At 35.6% G+C, this 21,420-nt stretch overlaps 1 protein-coding gene across 6 annotated transcripts in view; it reads right to left on the bottom strand.

The window, feature by feature from the left end:
• Nucleotides 1-21,420, bottom strand: part of ERBB4 (erb-b2 receptor tyrosine kinase 4) — a 1,013,384-nt gene that overhangs the window by 319,698 nt on the left and 672,266 nt on the right. For all 6 annotated transcript variants that reach the window (XM_084778333.1, XM_084778334.1, XM_084778335.1 and 3 more), the window contains one exon: nt 1,940-2,058. In XM_084778333.1, coding sequence (XP_084634459.1) covers nt 1,940-2,058 — 119 coding nt within the window. The remainder of the gene's footprint in view (nt 1-1,939; nt 2,059-21,420) is intronic.

The following is a 21,420-nucleotide window of genomic DNA, read 5'->3' as shown; positions in this document are numbered from 1 at the left end:
CAATGGTACATCATATAATGAAGCCCTCATGTTCAAAAGGCATTTGTTTTTGCTAACACACATATGTCTTCAAATGTCTTTTTATTAATAGTCCCTAATTCACTTAAGAAGAATTAAAAACCATTTTCCTACATGAGAGTAAGGTTTATTGATGTCACAAGAAAGCACATATAAACATGTGACTAACAAACATAGGCATAATATAATTCTTTTAATTAAGAATAGAGGCTTCTTATGAATAATTAAGTGCTCAGAAAAGAACCAAAGTTCTGTTTTACACTTCATTATAAATTGTCATATGGTTATTAGTGAGAATTTATTCTGTTTCCTCCCAACATTTGCTTCATCAATTGTTGTTTTAGCAAACAGTTTATCACGACGACACTTCTCTGATGATGGTCTACAAGGTGTATAATCAGAGCGAGACTCACTGATGATACATTATTCACTAAGATGACACTTTGTAGGAAGACTCTATTAAAAAGCAATCTAGAAAACAGTAAGTTTTAATTTATAGCCATGACACATCATGTGTTCTTATAACTGAACACATTTCCTGCGTTGGTTCGCAATGTACATAGACTGCCTTGGGACAAAGGGAGGTAAGCCAGAGGACTTTTACCTTCCAGTTAGCACGCAAGCATGGTGAAACTTACACCAAAGCCACAGCCTGGCACTCGGGAACATTCTGTGATAAGTGCCAAAATAGAATCGGTGGACCGTTCCAGTAGTGTAATGAAAGAGAGCTCTGGAGAGCACCTGGTACTGCTTATCACAATAATACAAGAGGAGGTGCACGTTGCCACATCCTACAGGGAGAGATTTTTCTACTGCTTAACGCCACTCTGGCTTTGGAATTGTTAATGCCATACCTGCAGTGTGCAGTGTCTGCAAAATCAAACTTGAAATGCCCCGCCCCCACCCGCCCTGCCTTTGCTGATGACGGACAGGAAAGAGCTCCCCCAGTTCAGCAGCTTAGGTTCTTCCTTAGAAGTTTTAACACGCAGTATCCCCTCTATTCTCTCACTGAATCCACTTTAACTAGACTTAGTTTTGTTCACCAGAGAATCCTATCAGACAAATTCAGTGTTTTACTTTTTTTTTTTAATTCAAGCAATAATATGCTATCGCACCCGTGCTCTTATTTTTATTTTGCTTACCAGATGAGGACTTGGTTTTTAAAATTTTCAATTTTAACGTGTGTTTGTTTGATGGAACAAAATAAATTTCTAACGTGCACTTTTAGATTTTTTTTAGAAGTAGAAAGAATAAATTGTTGTACATTTTTAAAAATAAAATTGCCATTTATTATTTTAGAATAAAATTAAAATAGTATTCTGGTTTATAAATGAATAAAGTTATATATTCCAAAGAACAAAAACTTATATCAAACATAAAATATCAATTTTAATTTTAAAATTTTCAATGATGCTGTTTCATTTATATAAAAATAAAACATACAAATTATCATGTAGATAGTATTTAATGTGCATTCTTAATTTTAAATATAGAAAAATACTTGTTTGTTAACAGGGCAACCTGAAAAACATTTAAATGTGTAGAATCTTCTGATATAACCTTACAGCTGATATTCAGGAGTCAAGCCGTCCTCACTCATGGAAGTTAACAGCGCAACCACACAAAGCGGTAAACACTGAATGTCTGCAAATTACATTCTCCGTTCCTGAAAGCATGTTCTCAATCATCTTCTCCAATACATTCCCTTCATCCATAAACTATCAGAAAGGTAGAATTGATTTAACTGGCACAAAAAGAATTCTGTTTAATCAATAGCCAACCCCAATGGTAGAATGACTCCTAAGGGGTACAGCACCTTTTCAAAGAATAAACTGCCAACATTTAAAATATAATCCAGGGTTAAATATTCCATGTAAGTCTGATTCAGACATAAGGAAAAAGTAGGAGTTCCCAGACATACAAAGCAGTCGGTGTCCTTTGGTCCCGCGCAGCCTCCAGCACACTCTCGATGACAGCAGTCACTGACATACGGTCCATAGCACCTGCCATCACACTGTTCAGCGCACACAGTCCTTGTCACTGCAGAAGACAGAGATGGGGCCTCAGTCAAAGCCATCCACCGGCAGTACTATGTTCGTTACAGTAAAACATGTTCTGGGATAATGATTTATTCCAACCAGTATCGACTAACTCAGAAAACATTTAATGACTTTAGTCTGCCATTAGGAGTTACTGTACAAAAAGCTTTATATCTATAATGTCCTTTTTTGTTCAGCAAGTAGGTATAAAGCCTAACGTAAGTTGCTGAATGCATTTAGTAGGTTCAAGAACAATGGAAGGTGAGCAGTGAAGTGGCCAAATAGTACAGCGAGGCTCTGTGGGAAAGTGCCCCCAGACACTCAACAGATAGAGGGAAATGCATAGTGACTTGATTCATATTATATGTTACATGAAATAGGGCAGGGAAGGAATGAAGGGAAAAAGAAAGAAGGAGGAAGGGAGAGAGGGAGATGGGAAAGAAGGGAGGAAAGAAGGGAATAAATGAAAGAAAAGAGGGAGGAAGGAAGGAAAGAAGGAAGGAAGGAAGGACAGAAACATATCTATACCTTCCACTGGCCTTCTCTTAACTCATTAGTTCAACCCGCAGCATCAAATCATTGTAAAATGTAATAACAGGAATGCACAGATGGGGTATTAAAGTTGTACAGTCAGAGGCCTGACTACTTATTTCAGTTACTGTGTAGATATACTTTCTAAGTACACTCTCAATATGAACACTACAGGGTATATCTATTAATCACTCCATGGATTCATCATTTACACTTATGCCTAGGTTATTTTATTCTTGGTTACAAAAACTTGAACTAAATGGGTTTGAATCCACTTCTCCACAGACTACATTAATTTCGTCACAATATATGAAATGCTACCTAGCTAACAGCTTATCCAGAAACTGAACATGGATCGTTTGTTTTCTCCTTCCGCATCACTTCTGCTACTAAAGAAAATCACCAAGGAATATCAACTCTTTTTCCTTAATTTTTTATTACCTTCCTATCTCTATGATAGTTTATGCCTATCTGTAACGTTATGCATATCCTTCTACCTAAAAGTCTTCTTATGTTTCCTCCCAATTAATTCTCAAGTATTGCACTGAAGAGATGGTTTAAATATAGAAGCCATTGCTTGATTCTGTGTTGATTCATACTATAAACATAATTGCTGCCCTTGTACTTATGGATTGGATCCTCAGCAAAAGTAAGAATCCACCATGAATCTGCAAAGCCCTCTGCCTCCTCTAGGGTCGCTCACCACTCCTTGTGTCTCTCATGCGTGGCACAGCAGGCACTCCCAGACACTGCTCCCTGAGGATTGACTCTCACATGCATTCCTATAAGGCATTTATCCACCTTAAAAGTATTCCTGCCTTCTCTGATGAAAAAGTCATTTTTTTTTGTTGCTGTTGTTACAAGGCTTGTCTCCATCTTACTTTGAACTCATATTATACATATCTCCAAGCTGATTGCTCTGTCTCTACTGCTTCTGAGTAAGAATGTAAAGTTCATAAAGTAGCCCATCCAGCTGAAGCCTGGTCTCATTGATAAACTCCACTGTGCTATATCTCATGCGATCACTTCAGAGATAGGACCGCAGTGACTGGGTACCTCACAGGTGGGAGACATACCAGAGACACAAGTATAATGTGCTTAGTTAGCATGGCGAGTGTTGTTACTCCTGTGTAAATACGTTACATAATGTTACTGCATTCAGCACAACACTTGTGTTGTGCATGTTAGCTTATTCCTCCAGTGAAAATGGTGGGTTTGTTGACTTTTCCTAAATCTCTAATTAACTTATCTTCACTAACAATACAATATATAACACCTGGTACACAACAGTACAAGATGTCACACCCTCTTAGTTGAGTGATATGTCAGAAGATGTCAACTAAAAAAGCATCTTCTAGATGCTGACACACTTCATGAAAAGATAGAGTGGTGCATGAGCTCAAAACACAAAACAAAACATAAGAGACTTTACTATTAGTACTTATAATTACATCTTTAATATTTCTAAGTTCTATTGCTGGTTATTATCTGATGCTGTAGGTTTACTTATATTTGTTTCCATGGGATATGGTGATGAATTCATTAGATTATACATAATGTTGAAATATGAAACCAGTCTTAGTGAACCCAGTCGTGTTACTCCTTGAGTAGTAAAATAAATAAAAACTTTAAATATATTTTAAACTAGTTAGGATTCATGATCTTTAGTGACTTTGTTTTGGAAAACATAGGCACATAGTAATTTTTTTTATTATAAGTGTATAGAATGCTTTGTTTCTCTTGGCAACTGTAGGTATCACTAGATGCTCAACAAATGTTCTGCACTTAGCTGCATCCTTAATCCAGAGTTTTAAATTATTCAGAGGAAAAAAATTCCTAAAATGTAAAATCCTATTTTATATTTCCACATTATCTACATTAAATTCCAAATTTAATAATTTCTTATATAAGCATTCTGGCATACATCCTAGTGTCTGTGTACCTTGGAATGTTTGAAATTCATTTTTCATTGATGTTTACCTGTAGTTAATACCTATATTTTTAACTTTATTTTTATTTTGTTCATCTATTTATTTTTCATTATTATTATTTTTTTACATATACATTATATTATTACACACACATATATATAATAAACTACATACAGCAAGAAGAACCACGAAACAGGAATTATGTAAGTGTTACATTCATAGTATGTTGGCTATTTGTATTTAGTAACCTTGAAGAAAACATCTTTCCTATCTCGGTGAGTCTAAAATTGTGAATGTAAATCAATATCTATGATTTCTCTTTTGGTTTTATCTTTCCCAAAGACCTTACTATTTTTGTCTCATTCTTGTCCTTCTTCTTTTCTTTCTTTTTCCTTTCCTACCTTCTTTAACATTTTTCCTTCCTTTCATATTATTGTTGTGTTATGTAACAACACACTTTGTATTTATGTCATATTTCTTGGTTTGTGGTCAATCCAAATTTTTAGAACTTTACTGACATTCATATGCATTTAAATTTATATAAAATGTATGTGTACATATAATGCATACTATAAATATATGTCTACCAATTAGCTATAACCTCTAAACCTGATTATTTTATACTATATTGATAGTATTCTTTCTAACAACTAACTAAATCCTACTTTCATTAATACATACAAATTAGGAATTTATACTACGTAATGCAAACTCTTTTCATGTACAGTATTATAAAGAATGTACACAAATATTTATTTTCACTCACAGATAGATTGAATGTCTTTTAATGGACTGAAAGTAACTAATTAAAATAGCAGACATATGTCAAATAAAGAAATTATTATATTTCAAATAAAGGGCATCAAACTATATCCTATTGCTTTGTTTCTAGGTAACGAGCATTGCTCAGCTTGAGATCAGTAGAACAAAGCTCAGAACAAATATGTCCTATAAGCAACACCATATGTAATTTATTCTATAAACAACATCATAATTAATTCTAGACACATACATCTAAAGGTTAATTTTTATTTTTAGCTGTCTTTATTTATGATAATATACAAAATGTTTCAGTTCCTCTTCATTTCCTTTGCCTTCCTTGTCAAGTGAGAGAATGAGTGTAGAAAATATTAAGACCATTATATTAATAACTCAGAATTTATGTAAATATTATCTATTAGTTAGTTAGATTCAAACTTTTACTCTGGCTGAGTATTTATCCATGAAAATGACATGGTAAAATTTGTAAATTTCATAACTACTATGATTCTAGGAAAGTCTTAAATATGTATTTTAAATTATTTCATTATTTGCTGTGAATAAAGTTTAAAGTTTTTGAAGTCACAGTATCATCCATATTATGGCCAAATATGCCATGTTTGCTAATGCATTTAGATATCTGTTATTCCATTCAATTTCAGGAGAATATAAAGCAACATACTTCAAAGTATTTATCCAAACACAAATCTTTAAAGATATTGTGCTTCTGCATAGGGAAACCCACCAGGAACTTCTTGACCTGCACAGACCTGTGGGAAACAAACTGTCAGCTCTTCATTGAATTCCTTCAAAGATACTGATCAAGTGTTCCAAATGGAATTAGGGACACACTGAGAAACAAAGCAAAGGTGGTTACGTAAATAATCTAGATTCATCCTCAGATTGCTGCTCAGTGCTGCTTCAGGAAATTTTCAATATACTAGAATAAGATGTGAGGCAGGGAAAGTATTCTAAACCAGTGGATACAGTCTTTTTATGAAGAAGGTACAGGACTTGAAGGAAAAGTACGATGAGGAACCCAGGAAGGAGGTTCAAGCCGAGGAAGCTCGTCAGGAAGTTCTGCTGCCCTAGGAGAATGTGACTGATGCAACTGCACAGAAAGACCAGGAAAGTAAAAGGGGATCGAGGTGGAATATATGAAAGCTGAAGCTGCACAGACTACAGGAGGAAATGCAAAAGAAAAATGAGCAGTTGATAAAGGGCCAAGATAAGAGTTATCAGAAGCTAGTGAAACAGTTGACTGAGAAGATGGAGAAAGAAGACATCCAGTTCAAGGGGCAGCAACAGAGGATCCCTGAGCACAAAGTTCCCAAACACGTCTACTGAGAGATATCAACATGAGAGCAAAACGCTTCAAGATGAGGCAAAGTCTCCAGAAACAAAAACAAGAGATTTAAAAAAAAAAAAAAGAGAGAGAGAGAGCACTTCTCCATTCTCAGTCAAAGCAGAGATTAATAAGTTGATAATTCGGAACACATGTCACACTGACAGCACATGAGAAAATTTTTAAAAATCTGCGAAGGCGTGCAGCGTAATCATTGAAATCATGTTTATTTTCCTAGCACTGTGCACTAAGGATGCCATTAATGTCCTCACTATAGGAGATGTCTCAAAAGCATTGATAAGCTGCCTTGCCAGATACTGGCCAGGAGACAAGTGGACACTGAGGACATCCTAAGGGTTAGCAACCATATTGTCCAGGTGCGTAATGAGTATGAAGGACAAGCCCAGTTCTTTTTATTTTATTTTATTTTATTAATTTATTCAGATTTCAACTCAATTGCTATCCCCTCACTTGTATCCTCCCATTCCTCCCTCCTTCCCTCTTTCACCCTATTCCCCTCCCTTAGGTCTGTGACAGAAGGGGACATCCTCCCCCACAATATGGTTGCAGCCTACCAAGTCTCATCGTGGTAGCCTGTTTATCTTTTCTCTGAGTGCCACCAGGCCTCCCGACCAAGGGGAAGTGGTCAAATATGGGGCACCCGAGGTTATATCAGAGTCAGTCCCCTTCCTCCACACAACTGTGGAGAATGTCCTGTCCATTGGCTAGATCTGAGTATGGGTTCAATGTTTACTGCATGTATTGTCCTTGGTTGGTGCAATAGTTTATTCAGACCCTCCGCGTCCAGATATGCCCATCATGATATTCTTCTTGTAGATTTCTAGGATCTTCTGGATCCTTCTATTTCCACATTCTCCCACACTTCTCTCACCTAGAGTCCCAATAGGACATCTTTGCATCTATCCCAATCTCCTGGTAAGTGAAGACTTTCATGACAACCCTAGTTCTTACTGAAGACAATGCAAAGTTCTCCATTATATGAAAATTGCTCCACCCCTCTGCAACTGCATGATTTGTAGACACTGGTGAGGGATAACACAGTCAACACACTCTGACATAAACCAAAATATCTGTATATATATATATATTCAATATATATACTGAAAAATGGTGTGACAAGGAGCTGGATCCCAAACACATGGCCTGAAGAAGAAAATGTTTTGTTTTTTGTACATGAAAACTGTAAGGGGACATTTTCAAACTTTTAACAGCTGGCAGCTGATTGCACACTAACCTGATTAACAATTAGGAATAACATAAAGTAGTGTGTAGCTCTAAAGATGGGCTTTAAATGATGGTGGGTAGCCTGCTGAAAACTAAAGGAACTTTAATGAGTTATCTGTAGCTATAAACTTATGCTACCTTTTTCCTACTACTAGTAGATGTACTTGAAATCCTGTTGATTGTTTCCCAAGCACAACAAAGTTTGTTTTCTCATTCAAATAATAATAATAATGAGGAATCAAGCCATTTTTCTAAAAAAAAATTAATAGCTTACATCTGATTTTCATGTAAGTTATCTTCAACATGAAAAATAACACTTTCAGTTATCTATAGTCTCACATTCCTTAATTAGCAATGAACATTCGGTGAGCACAACACTGGTGATTGTCAGATGAAGAGGAAATCACACAAAACATAACAAGTGTAAATTCAAAACAGAGGTCTGGCAGAGACCATTCTTTCTATTGTTGTCTGGAGCTTGTTTTTAGGGACAGAACATTCCCTTGGACATGTCAAAGCCGACACAGGATGGAATGAAGACCAGCATAAGATATGTTTACTTAATAGTATTTGTTGATTAATAAGCATTATTTATTTAATATTGATAATATGTCAAACCTTACTCACCATAGTAATGATGGAGACACACAAAATGATCCATGCCGGAAGTCAACAACTCAGCCTCATAGCTATATTAAGCTATAATTGCTTTACCTTTATTAATTTCCACCTTTATTCATATATTTCCTTAGATTACCCCCCACTGTATGGTATATTCTCTGGATTGCTTCACTGAGTCCAGTAAAATACTCGGAGGGAGATTTAACTAGCTTTTGCAGTGTTGACATGCTATTAAATGCAACTAAGGTAAAGCGTATTATCTTGGAATTTAAATTACTTTTTATATTAATCATAGTAACTAGAAACTGGGAAATTTGATGGCGAGGGAAACTGTTGAGAGAAAAAGTCACCACCAAAAATTAACGTATCTCTAAGCAGATTTATCAGTGTCCCCCTAATAAAAACAAAAAGTTAATTGCTATTCTATATGCATTGATAACCATTATTATGATGAAATTGTTATCGTAGAATAAATTTACTTTATTTCCAGATGATAGACAGTTTACAGATCAAATATGTACTGTTCCCCCCATCCCTTGGAATAACAAAATCATTACAATGATAAGAAAGAAAAACCTATTTATAACATACGATTATTAAGGCTAAATTTAGTTAGCATTTTTGAAGATTTTCCCCATATATTTCACATGTCCTCTTTACTTCTATCCCTTCATCTTCACTTTCTTCACTGATTTCTAATTTTCTCAGTGAACTAGGTATAGAAGGTCTACCTGTAATTTGAAATTGAACATAGCAATTATTATGTCACAAGAAATATGTTTCAGTTACTTTCAGCGTGTCTCAATGCTCATTTTTCACTATCTTGTAACTAATGCTAGTCTATATCAGTCCATAAGCTTCATTTTAATAGAAGAATATGTAGTATTTGAAATGTGCATATAATGTCTGCTAATTATCTAATTCTTATGTGGCTGAATGAATGACGATCCTCTAGCAGTTTTCAGAGATAAAATCATTTTAATTCTACAATTAAGCTTAGTTGTTTAGGGGGTTAAGATTTTTTGTCTAGATAGATATTTTAAGTTGATAATGATGAGATATGATAGATATTGGTTCATGCTGAAGAAAGATCTAAAAGATGACTTAAAAATAAATCACCTATTGTGGGAAAGATTAAGCAATCTTGGCGGGCTTTACCCTTGGGGCACCCTATGAATACCTTGTGACAGACTGTTTGGAGCCTTCCTGGGCTTGGAATTCAGGAAGCCGACCCGGGAATCCCACCTTGGCTATTGTTTTCCTAATTGACCCTCGAAGGGAGAAGGAGACTGTTCTTTACATGTGATTGGGAAGGTGGGGAGAAGAAAAACAACAGATTGAGGCCAGATTGAGGAGCGACCAGCACACGGGAAGGAGAGACACCTAAGGACCCATCCCGTGGAACGGATACTGAAAGATTCACTCTTCTGTCCCTTTAACCTTTTTTTCCTTCTTGTGTATGCTAGTTGGGTTGTATAATAAAGTTTAATTGTTAAGAAACAGAGCCAACAACCTATGTATCACAAAGTAGAATTTGTGATAAGTTGTTTAGGCTTCCCTAGTGGATATGATTGTCCTTCCAATCATATATGATCTGATAATAACCACTATAAATGAGAAAGCTTGCTGTGTCACGATGTATGCACACCTACAGGTAACATAACCATTTGATCCTATGCAATAGCTTCTATAGGTAACCCAAAAGCCTTTTGCTGCACAGGCGTTGCTGAAATTGACATTCTGAGTCAGTTAATAAAAGCATGCTCCGATTTCTGCAGGTACTAATCAGATTTGACCCTTGTTTCCAGTCTAGTCTCTAGTGACCCATGAACTGCGACATGATAATATTGTTAGATGTATCACAGAGCAAAGGGATCTTGTCGACTCCGTCCTTCACCATCACCTGCTTTATTAATTTATTTAATGAGTTCTCTTTAACCTTTCTTATAAAGACATCCTCAGTGATTCATTGAAGGAATTTAAAGTTGGTTTTAAACTACCATCTTAGCCACAAGGGAAATTCTCCCTCATTAAGAGACTGTTAACATCTACAAAGTTTGTGAGTCAGGAATCAAGGAAAAATATTATGATATTATAATAACTATAAAAGATTCCTAGCCATGAGTGAGAATTATTTCACATACCAATTACAGGACTCTAGACAGAGATTTCAGCACATGAAGGAAGAGTATGAAAATCTATAAAAAATTTAGTGGATTTTTGTGTGTTTGTATGTATTGTTGTGTCTGTTTTATGTGTGGTGAGCACATATACGTATAAGTGTGTGTATGTATGTGTGTGGGGGGGTATGTGCAGGTTCCAGGGCATTCACATGTGCAGAAAGGACAGTGATGAATGTCAGGTGTCTTTTTTTAAATTTTATTTTATTACACATGTATAAGACAAACTACACACAGCAGGCAGAACCATGTGACGATCACGAGAAAAATGAATTCTATACATGTTACTTTCATAGTGACTTGGCCATCTGCATTCGTCTTGTTTTGAAGCAAATGTTTTTCCTGTCTTGTTGGGTCTAAATTTCCGAATGAGATTCAATATTTATCCTATCTCAACTATAATAGCTTAACTTCTTTATCTTGATCTAAAATGATCTTGTCCCCTAACCAACGCTTGGTCGTAAAACTATACTATCTTGTCTTCAATGCCCTTCAGAGACTTGAGAAGGAATAAAACTTAAATTACTGAGTGAACCAGCATTGTGGGTTAGCAGCTTCCAAAATTTATAAATTGATTTAAGACAGTTTACTGCCTGACCAGTCAGTCTTAACAGCTTTCTACCTTGTTTGGGGGACAGGCTCTTTGAGAAATCCTGGAACTCACCAATTCAACTAGCCTGGCAAGTGAGGAAGCTCACACCTTTGCCGCATCATCCTACCCTCCCATGCCTGGCATTAGAATGTTAGGTATGTGCTATAGTTCTTGGGTCTTAATGTGGTTTCTGGGGATCAAACTCAAGTCCACACGATTACAAAGCAACTAAGCCCTCTCTCCATGTAGGGCTTTTGTGAAAAATGGTACTTCGAACTAGATTGACAGCAGCATCATGAATTTTTCACAAAGCAAGACATGGTGCATGGTGATGCACGCCATTAAGTGCACTACTCAAAATGCAGACAAAGCAGAAGCAGGAGTTAATTACCAACCCAGGTGATAACAATATTCTGTTTACAAAACTAAAAACAAACAAACAATGCAAACATAAAAACAACAAAGCCCAAACCAACACAAAAGTGTATGGTACAATTTGATGTAATTTTATTTATGGTATATCACACATATGTATATACTGCTTTGATGTAAAAACTAACAAACAAGCAAAACTATCATATCCTTTCACCTTTTCTTATTCTCCTTCTGTTATCAAAATAGTAAAGATAAAGAAGATGGGTTTCTCCCATTTGGTACATAGCTGAGTTACTCCTTAATATGTGATCCAAGTTTTCAAAGAATATTTCTGTGTGAAAGACAGAAGTTCACAGCAGGTAAGGAATGAAGAAATTAAGTACAATTTGTCACTTATTGAGGAAGAAACGAACTCAAATTAATGTATGTTTTTATGGAAAAATACAATGAAAATAGCCAGATGTCTCTAAAGGAGCCAGTATCTTTTGCTGGTGTACTAGAAAGCTTCTGTTTTGATAAGGATAAAACCCTGAACCCTGAATAAATTATTTGTGAGTTTATTAATTGATACATGACTCCTGAAGAGCAATTTGTCTTTTTCCATCAAATTTATGTATTTAAAGGTATGTGACTTCACAGTTCAGTCTAGAGAAATATGACTTATAAAATGATGTGCATTTGTAGATAATTGCATATTTTGAACTGTTCATTGATTATAATTGTCACTAATGTAATTTTAACGTCCACTAAGCCAGAACGGCTAAATAAATTATAGTACAAACATGAGTCTCAAAACTATTACAGCATCAGAAAAATTAGTTGATCTTTTTTGTGCTGAAGTAAGATGTAAAACATATGGTATAAGTGAAATAACACTGAATGACAGAAAAATAGAAATAATAAGCCAATTGTAAGTCAAGAGAAACTAACATAGCATTCACTTGTGTTTTTGCATATACATATATGTAAAAATACACTCATCTATGTACTGCACTGCTATTAGGTAATCACTCTTTATAAAAAGGCAAGGGGGAGAATTGTGTTCACATATAATGACATTATTACTTTTACTATGGGCCCATAGTGTCATTTAAATAGTTTTAAATATATAAAATCTGCAGTGATATAGCCTATGCATTTCAAAGAGCAAGCTAATTATCTCAGTGTCACAGAGGAAGACATTAACATTTAAAAATACCTAACTAGGTTACTCCAGGTCACATAGTGAGTTATCATCCAACTAGATCTTTAAATTACTTTCCGAACTCCTATACATCTTTATTAGTTTGTAGGGATTAAGTTTTGAGACACAAACAGTAGATGCCCAAAGGAAAAGGCCAGGGGCTGGGAAGAGTAAGGACGATGGTTCTAGAAATTATTAAAAATGAAAAACTGTGTAGCTAAAATATCTCACTTCTGTTTTCACTCCTTAACATCAGTTTATCCCTATGTCCCATGCATTAACAGCACTGAGAGTGAGCATAATTAAAACTAAGGTAGCACCCCAATTCTTTTCACGCTTGTGGCTAAGCCTTGATATAAGATTGCTATATATGCATATACATATACACATATGTAATTTCACGGTATCTTACACATAACTAATTTCACCTTGCAAATTTTATAGCGGAAGGTTGGGGGACCTAACGAGAGCTAATATATGAGTCCACATTTCAGTAATAGCAGCAAACCATAAATGATTATAAGATTAAGATTTCAAATGTATTGTTTGAGGATATAATGAAAAATGCTTTCAGAATATAATCATTTTTTTAAACTCTAGTCTACTTCATGCAATTTTTAAAGTGTTAGTCAGGATCTTGTGGACAGACTTGACAGTGGTAACAAGTTGCAACCAGCAGTTAGAAAACAGTGCTCACCTGTAGTTTTCCAGGACTCGCTGGATCCTTCTATTTCCTCATTCTCCCAGGCTTCTCACACCTAAAGTCTCAATAGGATGTCCTCCCCTCTTACCCACTTTCCTGGTAGGTACAGTTTTTCATGGGGACATACACTTTGGACTAGTGTCTTGATATAAGTGAGTATATACCATTTAGCTCTTTTTGCTTCTGTGTGAACTCACTCATCATGACAATTTCTAGTTCAATCCATTTGTTCACAAATTTTGGAAATTCCTTGTTTTTAATAGCTGAGTAGTATTCCATAGTGTAGATGTACCACAGTTTCTTTATCCATTCTTCTACTGAGGGACACTTAGGCTGTTTCCATGTTCTGGCTATTATGAATAAGGCAGCTATGAACATGGTTGAGCATATGTCCCTGTTGTGTGGTAGTGCATCTTCTGGGTATATTCCAAGGAGTGGAATAGCTGGGTTTTGGGGAAGCCCTATTCCCATTTTTCTGAGAAAGTGCCAGATAGCTTTCCAAAGTGGTTGTACTAGTTTGCATTCCCACCAGCAATGAAGGAATGTTCCTCTTTCTCCACACCCTCGCCAGCATGTGGTGTCAGTTGAGTTACTGATCTTAGCCATTCTGATGGGTGTAAGATGGAATCTCTGTGTCGTTTTGATTTGCATTTCTCTGATGACTAAGGAGGTCGAGCATTTCTTTAAGTGTTTCTCAGCCATTTGATATTCCTCTATTGAGAATTCTCTGTTTAGTTCTGAGCCCCATTTCTCTATGGGGTTATTTGGTTTGGTGGTGTTTAGTTTCTTGAGTTCTTTATATATTTTAGATATTAGACCTTTGTCAGATGAAGGGTTGGTAAAGATCTTTTCCCAGTCTGTAGGCTGTCGCTTTGTTCTCTTGACAGTGTCACCTGCCTTACAGAAGCTTCTCAGCCTGATGAGGTCCCATTTATTAATTGTTGATGTTAAGGCCTGGGCTGTTGGTGTTCTGTTCAGGAAGTTTTCTCCTGTGCCTATGTGTTCCAGACTCTTCCCCACTTTTTCCTCTAACTGGGTTAATGTCTCGAATCTGGGCCCTGGGGTCCTCTGTAAACTATGGCAACAGCCAAGGAAAATATAGGCAGTGAACCTCGAACTCCTACCCAGACTAGCCGATGGACAGGACATTCTCCACTATTGAGTGGAGAAGGAGATCTGACTTTCACACAAACTCTGGTGTCCCATATTTGACCATGTTCCTTGGATGGAGACGCCTGGTGGCACTCAGAAGAAGGATAATAGGTCACAAGGAGAGACTTGATACCCTATGAGCATATACAGGAGGAGGAGGGCCCCCTCAGACACAGACATAGGGGAGGGGAGTAAGGGGGAAGTGGGAGGAAGGGAGGAATGGGAGGATAAAAAGGATGGGCTAACAACTGAGATATAATATGAATAAATTAATAAAAAATAAATAATAATAATAAAAAAGAAAACAGTGCTCAGCTGAGTGCACATAGTTCAAATTTTGAAATTGTAAAAAAAGCAACCTGAGTGTTCCTGGTATACATGTTCTAGGTCAAAATCATCCTTCTAATTAATTCTCGGATGTAAGGCCAATGGAGAAAACCTTTCCAAATTCGGATCATGGGGACAACAAAATTCAGTGAACTGCAGTGGCTGTTACTATTTTTCTCATGTACCAAATTTGGACATGTTTTAAAAAATCATAAAACCTCATGTTATAATAAGGGGTGTCGTTTATTTGTTGTACCCTTCTTACAACACTAGTACAATAGTTAAGCAAAGAAGTAAAACCAAAAGTAAATCAAAAGAACTCATGCCTTGAAATGCATTTTTCAAATTCCTTGGCATGATCTCATGTCTCACTTCATGCCAGAATGTCAACAGAAAAGGCCTAATTTCATATATTGTATTTATGCCCTACCAACCCTTAGTGTGGAATTCAGTAACATCTTCTCAATGGCCCTGCCTTGTCATCTAAATCATAGTTCAAATAAAGTTACCTGCCATAGTTAGATGGAAATAATGTTCTCCATTCAAATCAATGAAGAATGTTATGACCATACATAACTAATAGACATTTTTTCCCGTATTTTTTAAGTAAATATTTGACTCACTGTTTAAAATGTTAAATGAATACAGGTAATTAGTGCACTGTAATGTATTCCTTAATTTTACAATGTCTCCAGAAACTATAAATTCAAAAAAGGGAAACAGAAAATAATTGAAATCAATATGAAGGCTTATAGACATACAAAGTTATTAGTAAAATACAAGAGTTTTAATTAAGGATGTTGGCTCCTAACAAAGGTTTGCTGTCCTCAGATTGATCAGGGATGCTGGCTCAGCTCTTTTCCACTCCACATTAATTCCCACTAGCTTTTCTCAGCCCTAATTGGATATTTACCACATTGGCACCTTCCTTTAAAATAATATTGCTCAACAAAGACTGTAAACACAATTATAATGTGATAAATTATATGTTTCTAAATGCACACAAGTATAATTTGCTTTTTATCCTTATAATTTGTCATTTAAAATTTGCAATTTACAGATTTTTTTTCAGATTTTCATGGAGACAGAAATACAACTTAATCTTAAGTGTTACTTTTTCTTGATTATATTTTGGGGAAGAAAAACAATAATTTTTGAGTTTATTAACTATTTAATGTAATTAAGTATTCTAGTTTGATGCTGTTATATACTTTAAAACAAATATAAGAATTTATATGTCCAAAATTTTTCTTAAGAATAAATAAGAGTAAGATTAGATTTTATTTTTTCCCCTCATTTTAAAAGAATGTATTAATACATTGTCCTTGTAAAAGTGATTTTTCACATTTGCAAGCATAATAAAGTATAAATGAACTTGTTAAACTTTCAGTTTTCTTAGGATAATCTATAAGGTCTTCATAATAACAATGGATAGCATAAATGTTGTTTGGAATAATGTTTATAAACATATTCAATAGCTCATTAAGAAATATATAGCATAGGGACTTTTTATTTTAAAGTTATTTTTAAATGAAAACTTCCAAAATAAAAGGGTTCCTTATATGAAAATAATGTCTTAGCTTAAATTAATTTAATGATAAATGGGAAAAAGTATAGTGTCTGCTTAGTCCAGCAACTGCAGCACAGATTTTCTCTTCAATTTTATATTGCAATATATTGCAAAAGACAAATGCCTTCTTCTTTCTATTGATAAATACACTTATACTTTATAATTTGTATCTAGGCAAGAAATGGCATTTGAAAAACAACTTAGAAGGCAGAAAATTTAGTACCAAAGTTTATCACCTTATACATTTCTAATTATAAAATATTTAATTGCAGACAATTATGACTATTTTAATGCACAACGCAGGTAAATATTGGGAAAATCCAACTTTAACATTTTAATATATGCACTTTTCACTTTCCTCACTCAAAACGCAGTGACTAAATGAGCTGACATTGGGTCTGGGAGGACAAAAGGGAAGTGTAATATGAAATCACTATCCTTCCTGATAATAGGAGGCTAGAGAGAGCCAGCCTGATACTGTGACTGGAGATAAAAAAGGACAAGAAGTATCTATTTTAAATGCGATAAGTGCACTTCATATATCTTGCAGGGACAGAGATAGCTTTGTTCCTTTAATCACTGTTATTTATTTCTTAAAGCATAGTCTCCTTCACACCTACACCTATACAACTTAGACCTCAGGACTCAGTTCTTATGAATAGAGAGAGAGAGAGAGAGAGTTGTCATTCTTTCCCGCAAGCTTACTAAATAATACTTCCATAAGCTTCAGCCTTCACATAGAAGATAAGTTTGTCTCCCCTGACATGACTACATTAATCCACTGAATCAATTTACTTAAGCTGTGCTGTGGAGCAAGGCAGGCATGATTTTACTGAGCTTGAAAGTACTTTCAAGTTGCAGTTGCGGCTCCACATGTACGGTATCTCTCTGTATCCGAGCCTACGATCGTTTGACCCTTTGCAGTGATGCCAGAAATATTCTTGTTAGGTTTCCAGGGTCGGCAGGCTATAGCGTTAAAAAGGATTAAAGGAGCACGAAATCTAGTTGTTCAATATATCACTCTGGGATGAATAGGAGCAGAGCACTTAGTAAGATTGTACGAGCATCGCTTACTTACATTAATATTCATAAAATCCCTTAGCATGGCTAAGCTTTCTTAAAATATTCTGTTTAGAAAAAAAAAACCTTCTGTTCTAATAGAGAGTGTTTATAAAATATCTACTTGTTCTAGTTTATAATGTGAGCATCAGGAAATGCTACTGAGGACACGATTAAATTATACAACATGCCTTCAAATCAACTCCGAGACCTAAACCAGAGCACAGAAAGAATGAGTAGAGTATAATTAAATGAAAAAAAAATATAATTCTAAATTTCTGAAAAAAATATATAAAAATCTTGAAAACTGGACAAATAATCCTTTGTCTATAACAAGCTTCTGATAAAGTGTTCCTGGGTTCCCATTTTGTGGGCTCTACTTTCACCAAGCACAAGAGTTTCCCCCAGTTGTGGCAACACTGACTCCTTTCACTCAGGGACAATGTGATGGACTGACACCTTTGCTTCCCAGGGCTTCATTCAGAGACGTTGTCAGCTCTCATTACTACTCTGCTTCATCTCATCCAACACGTTGTTCAGCACTGTTGACCTCTCCCAGAGCTGAGCCGCTTGTCTTTACTGTGACTTCTTTCCTTCTCGCTACACAACACACCCTTTAGCACACCAGCAGGGATGAAGGCCTACAGGAGTACGCCAGTGAACTGGTAAGGTGAACTACTATCTGAACTTTGCTTTGCTGAATGGAGAGGAAGCAATTTGGAATAGTTGTCCCTCCTTTCCTAATACTTTGAAATTCTGGGGAAAAAAATCCATAAAAGATATAAGAAATTATTTGACCAAAAATTTTTAAAAAGTTAAAAATTAATTTCCTTATGGAAGATCTCACCAAAAGAAATTTATTGCAGCCATAGGGAAAGAAGTAATTTTAAATTATGAGAGTACACATTGCAATTATAAAATGTATATTTACAGTGGTCCACCAGTTAAGTAGAATACTATTAAAAGCTCCAAAGGTATTATTTAATTCAATGAACATCACCGTAAATCACATTAGTTCACAAAGAAACCACTGAAAATCTAAAGGGAAACTAGAAATCTGGGCTGTGTATAATTCATCTTCATGAAAGCTCTGGTATTCATCCCTATAGAGAATCCCATGAAGTCTTATACTCACTGAAATATAATTTTTCCTTCTTCTTTTTTATTATTAAAATTCACTCAGATTATATACTGAATGTTATCACTTCACTTGTTTCTTCAGGTTTCTAGGCCCCGCCCTCTTTTGCCCTATTCCCCCTCCCATAGACCTCTTACTGAAGGGTCTTCCTCTACCACCATATGACCACACCCTCTCAGGTCACCACCAACCCAGCATCTTATGATTAGCTTTGGAAATCTTACCGTCTTGTCTCCAAACACTGTGGTGAATTAATATCCCATAGTAACCTAGTATTAAGGTACAATCTGGTCTGAAAAAATTGTTTAAAAATATTTCTGCCATAGAACACTGTTTATATCAAGTGAGTTAACTTAATCTTAGCCAGATATAAGTTTGTTTGTAATTAATAAAGACTAAAAAGCAGTTGCTAATGTTCTATTTAGTTCAGGACTAGAAAAATAGGCACTGGCACATATTTTTCCTGACAGCAGGGATTGTTACAGAGAATATGATCTGGTGTTGGTGATCTCTACCAAAGTGCAACTATGCAAGTCTGTGGCCCTACAAATGCTACTTTTGAGAACCAATACCATGGAAATCCATGCATGCATGCATGGATCTTAAAGACCGGGTTGAAGGAGCTCTACAGAAGAGGATGGATAACATATGGTTGAAGAAGTAAGTGGGGAAAATGAGAGAGAATTTAACAGGGAGAGTGGAAGAGAGGAAGGATTATTTCCTTATAAATAGGATGAAGGATTTTAGAAAAAGGTACAGAGAAACAATTTTTGAAGTGTGTGGGTATGTGTATGCGCTTGTTTCTGCATTTATGTATATCTGTGACTGTTGATTTATGTGTATAATTTAAGCAAATCTATTCCTATTGGGTTGATGATACTCCCTACAATCGCCTATATTACCTAACAAAACCCCCAGTGCCATATGTGAGAAATCTCCCTTCAAATTTTTGAGTAGGAATGCTTAAGAGACTCCCCAAATAATAAGGGATATTGAGTAGCACTTGGCAGCTTCCCCAGAACTTAAAAGCAAAACCCTATTGTTAAAGACACCACAAATTTCAGATACAAGATTTAAGGAATTGCGCTAGAACTAATGATTGGCTCTCATGATGTGTAAATATGCTATGCAGGCTTCAAAGGAGAAAAGCAACCAAGCAATCCTACACAGCAGAAAAGCCTCCAAACCAGAACATGGAGCAGCCTGGGAATAAATCCTCAAGGTGCAATGGTGGCACTTATGTCTTAGGGGAAACCACCAGCTGTTTAATTGGATATAAGCTCCCTTCAATTGGAGGGAATTCAAGCTTGGTATTGGAATCCACCAACTACATACCCATGACTGGTAAGGTCAAGTGGCAGAGAAGAGAGCCTACAACTGCCATTCTCCTACGCAAGTATAATTCCTTTATTCTAAATACTTATGTTTATACCAACATGTAAGTGTAGCTCTCACTCATCAAAGATGCTTCTTTTTGCTCTAGACAGAGACCATTTCAGATATACACAACTTACTGTGCAGGTGCCTCACTTCAGTTGATATAGTTACAATCGAATCATGAGAATGAGGACTCTGGGAGCATTGTAAATGACTGTGTGTGTGTGTGTGTGTGTGTGTGTGTGTGTGTGTTGCTAAGAGCCAGTTCAGGATATCTTCTGTGAAATAGTGTCTTCTATGTATGAAAGGGAAAGTGTGCCAATGAAATATCAAAAATATGGTTGCATAGATAAGACCTACATAATATCAATAAGAGCCAGTTGACATGTTTTCAGGAATAAGGGAATTCTCAAAATGCCCCACTTGTACACAAAGAACTACTGTTAATAGCTGTTAAGACATGGGTTGTAGCCTTCTCCAGGGAGATGCTCTTAAGAGATTATCCATTCCCAAGTGACCAGCCTCCAACAAATACATATATGAGCAGCACTAAATGCAGGCAAAAGACTGTTTTGATGTACACGTATCTGTGTATATACAGTGTATAAAATAATTTTAATAAAAGGTCATGAGTTCGAGGAGCTTACAGGAACAGTTAAAAGGAAGTGAAAGAGGGGAGAGATGATACAATAGAGTGCAGATCTATTGAACTCTCAAAACAAACCACACAAATCCATAAATTCAAAAAGCTGTAGATATTAAAAAGGAAACCATGTATTAGAAAGTGATAAATTCCTTGCTCTTAGCTTAGTTTTACAACAAAGCTTAGTTATTTAGGGGTTAAGATGTTTATAGGTCTAGATAGGTGTTTTAAGTTGATAATGACAATATGTGAAAGAGATTGATTCACATTCAGAACTTTAGATGCACCTAGATAGGAAAGATGTTTTCTTCAAGGCTGTCAAATACAAATAGCCAAAGCACTAAGAATGTAAAACTTATATGAGTCCTGGTTGTGTCATGGTTCTTCTTGCTATATGTAGTTTATTGTATATATGTGGAATAATATAAGTGTTGATGTAAAAAGTAAAACATGTTTAATGATTTTTTAAAAAAAAGATTATGCAATTGTAAAAAGTGGTACATGCTTTAAAAACCTTTGTATTTATTCTGTTCAGGTGACATATATGACATACTACATGCATTTTATAAGAAAAGCAAGCACTGAATGGATTTTATAGGCTTTACTAGACAGAAACAGTTTTCATATTAATT

The sequence above is a fragment of the Acomys minous genome, assembly GCF_964271855.1.
Source record: "Acomys minous genome assembly, chromosome: 4".
Lineage (NCBI taxonomy): Eukaryota > Metazoa > Chordata > Mammalia > Rodentia > Muridae > Acomys > Acomys minous.
This window is presented reverse-complemented; position numbering and strand designations above follow the sequence as displayed.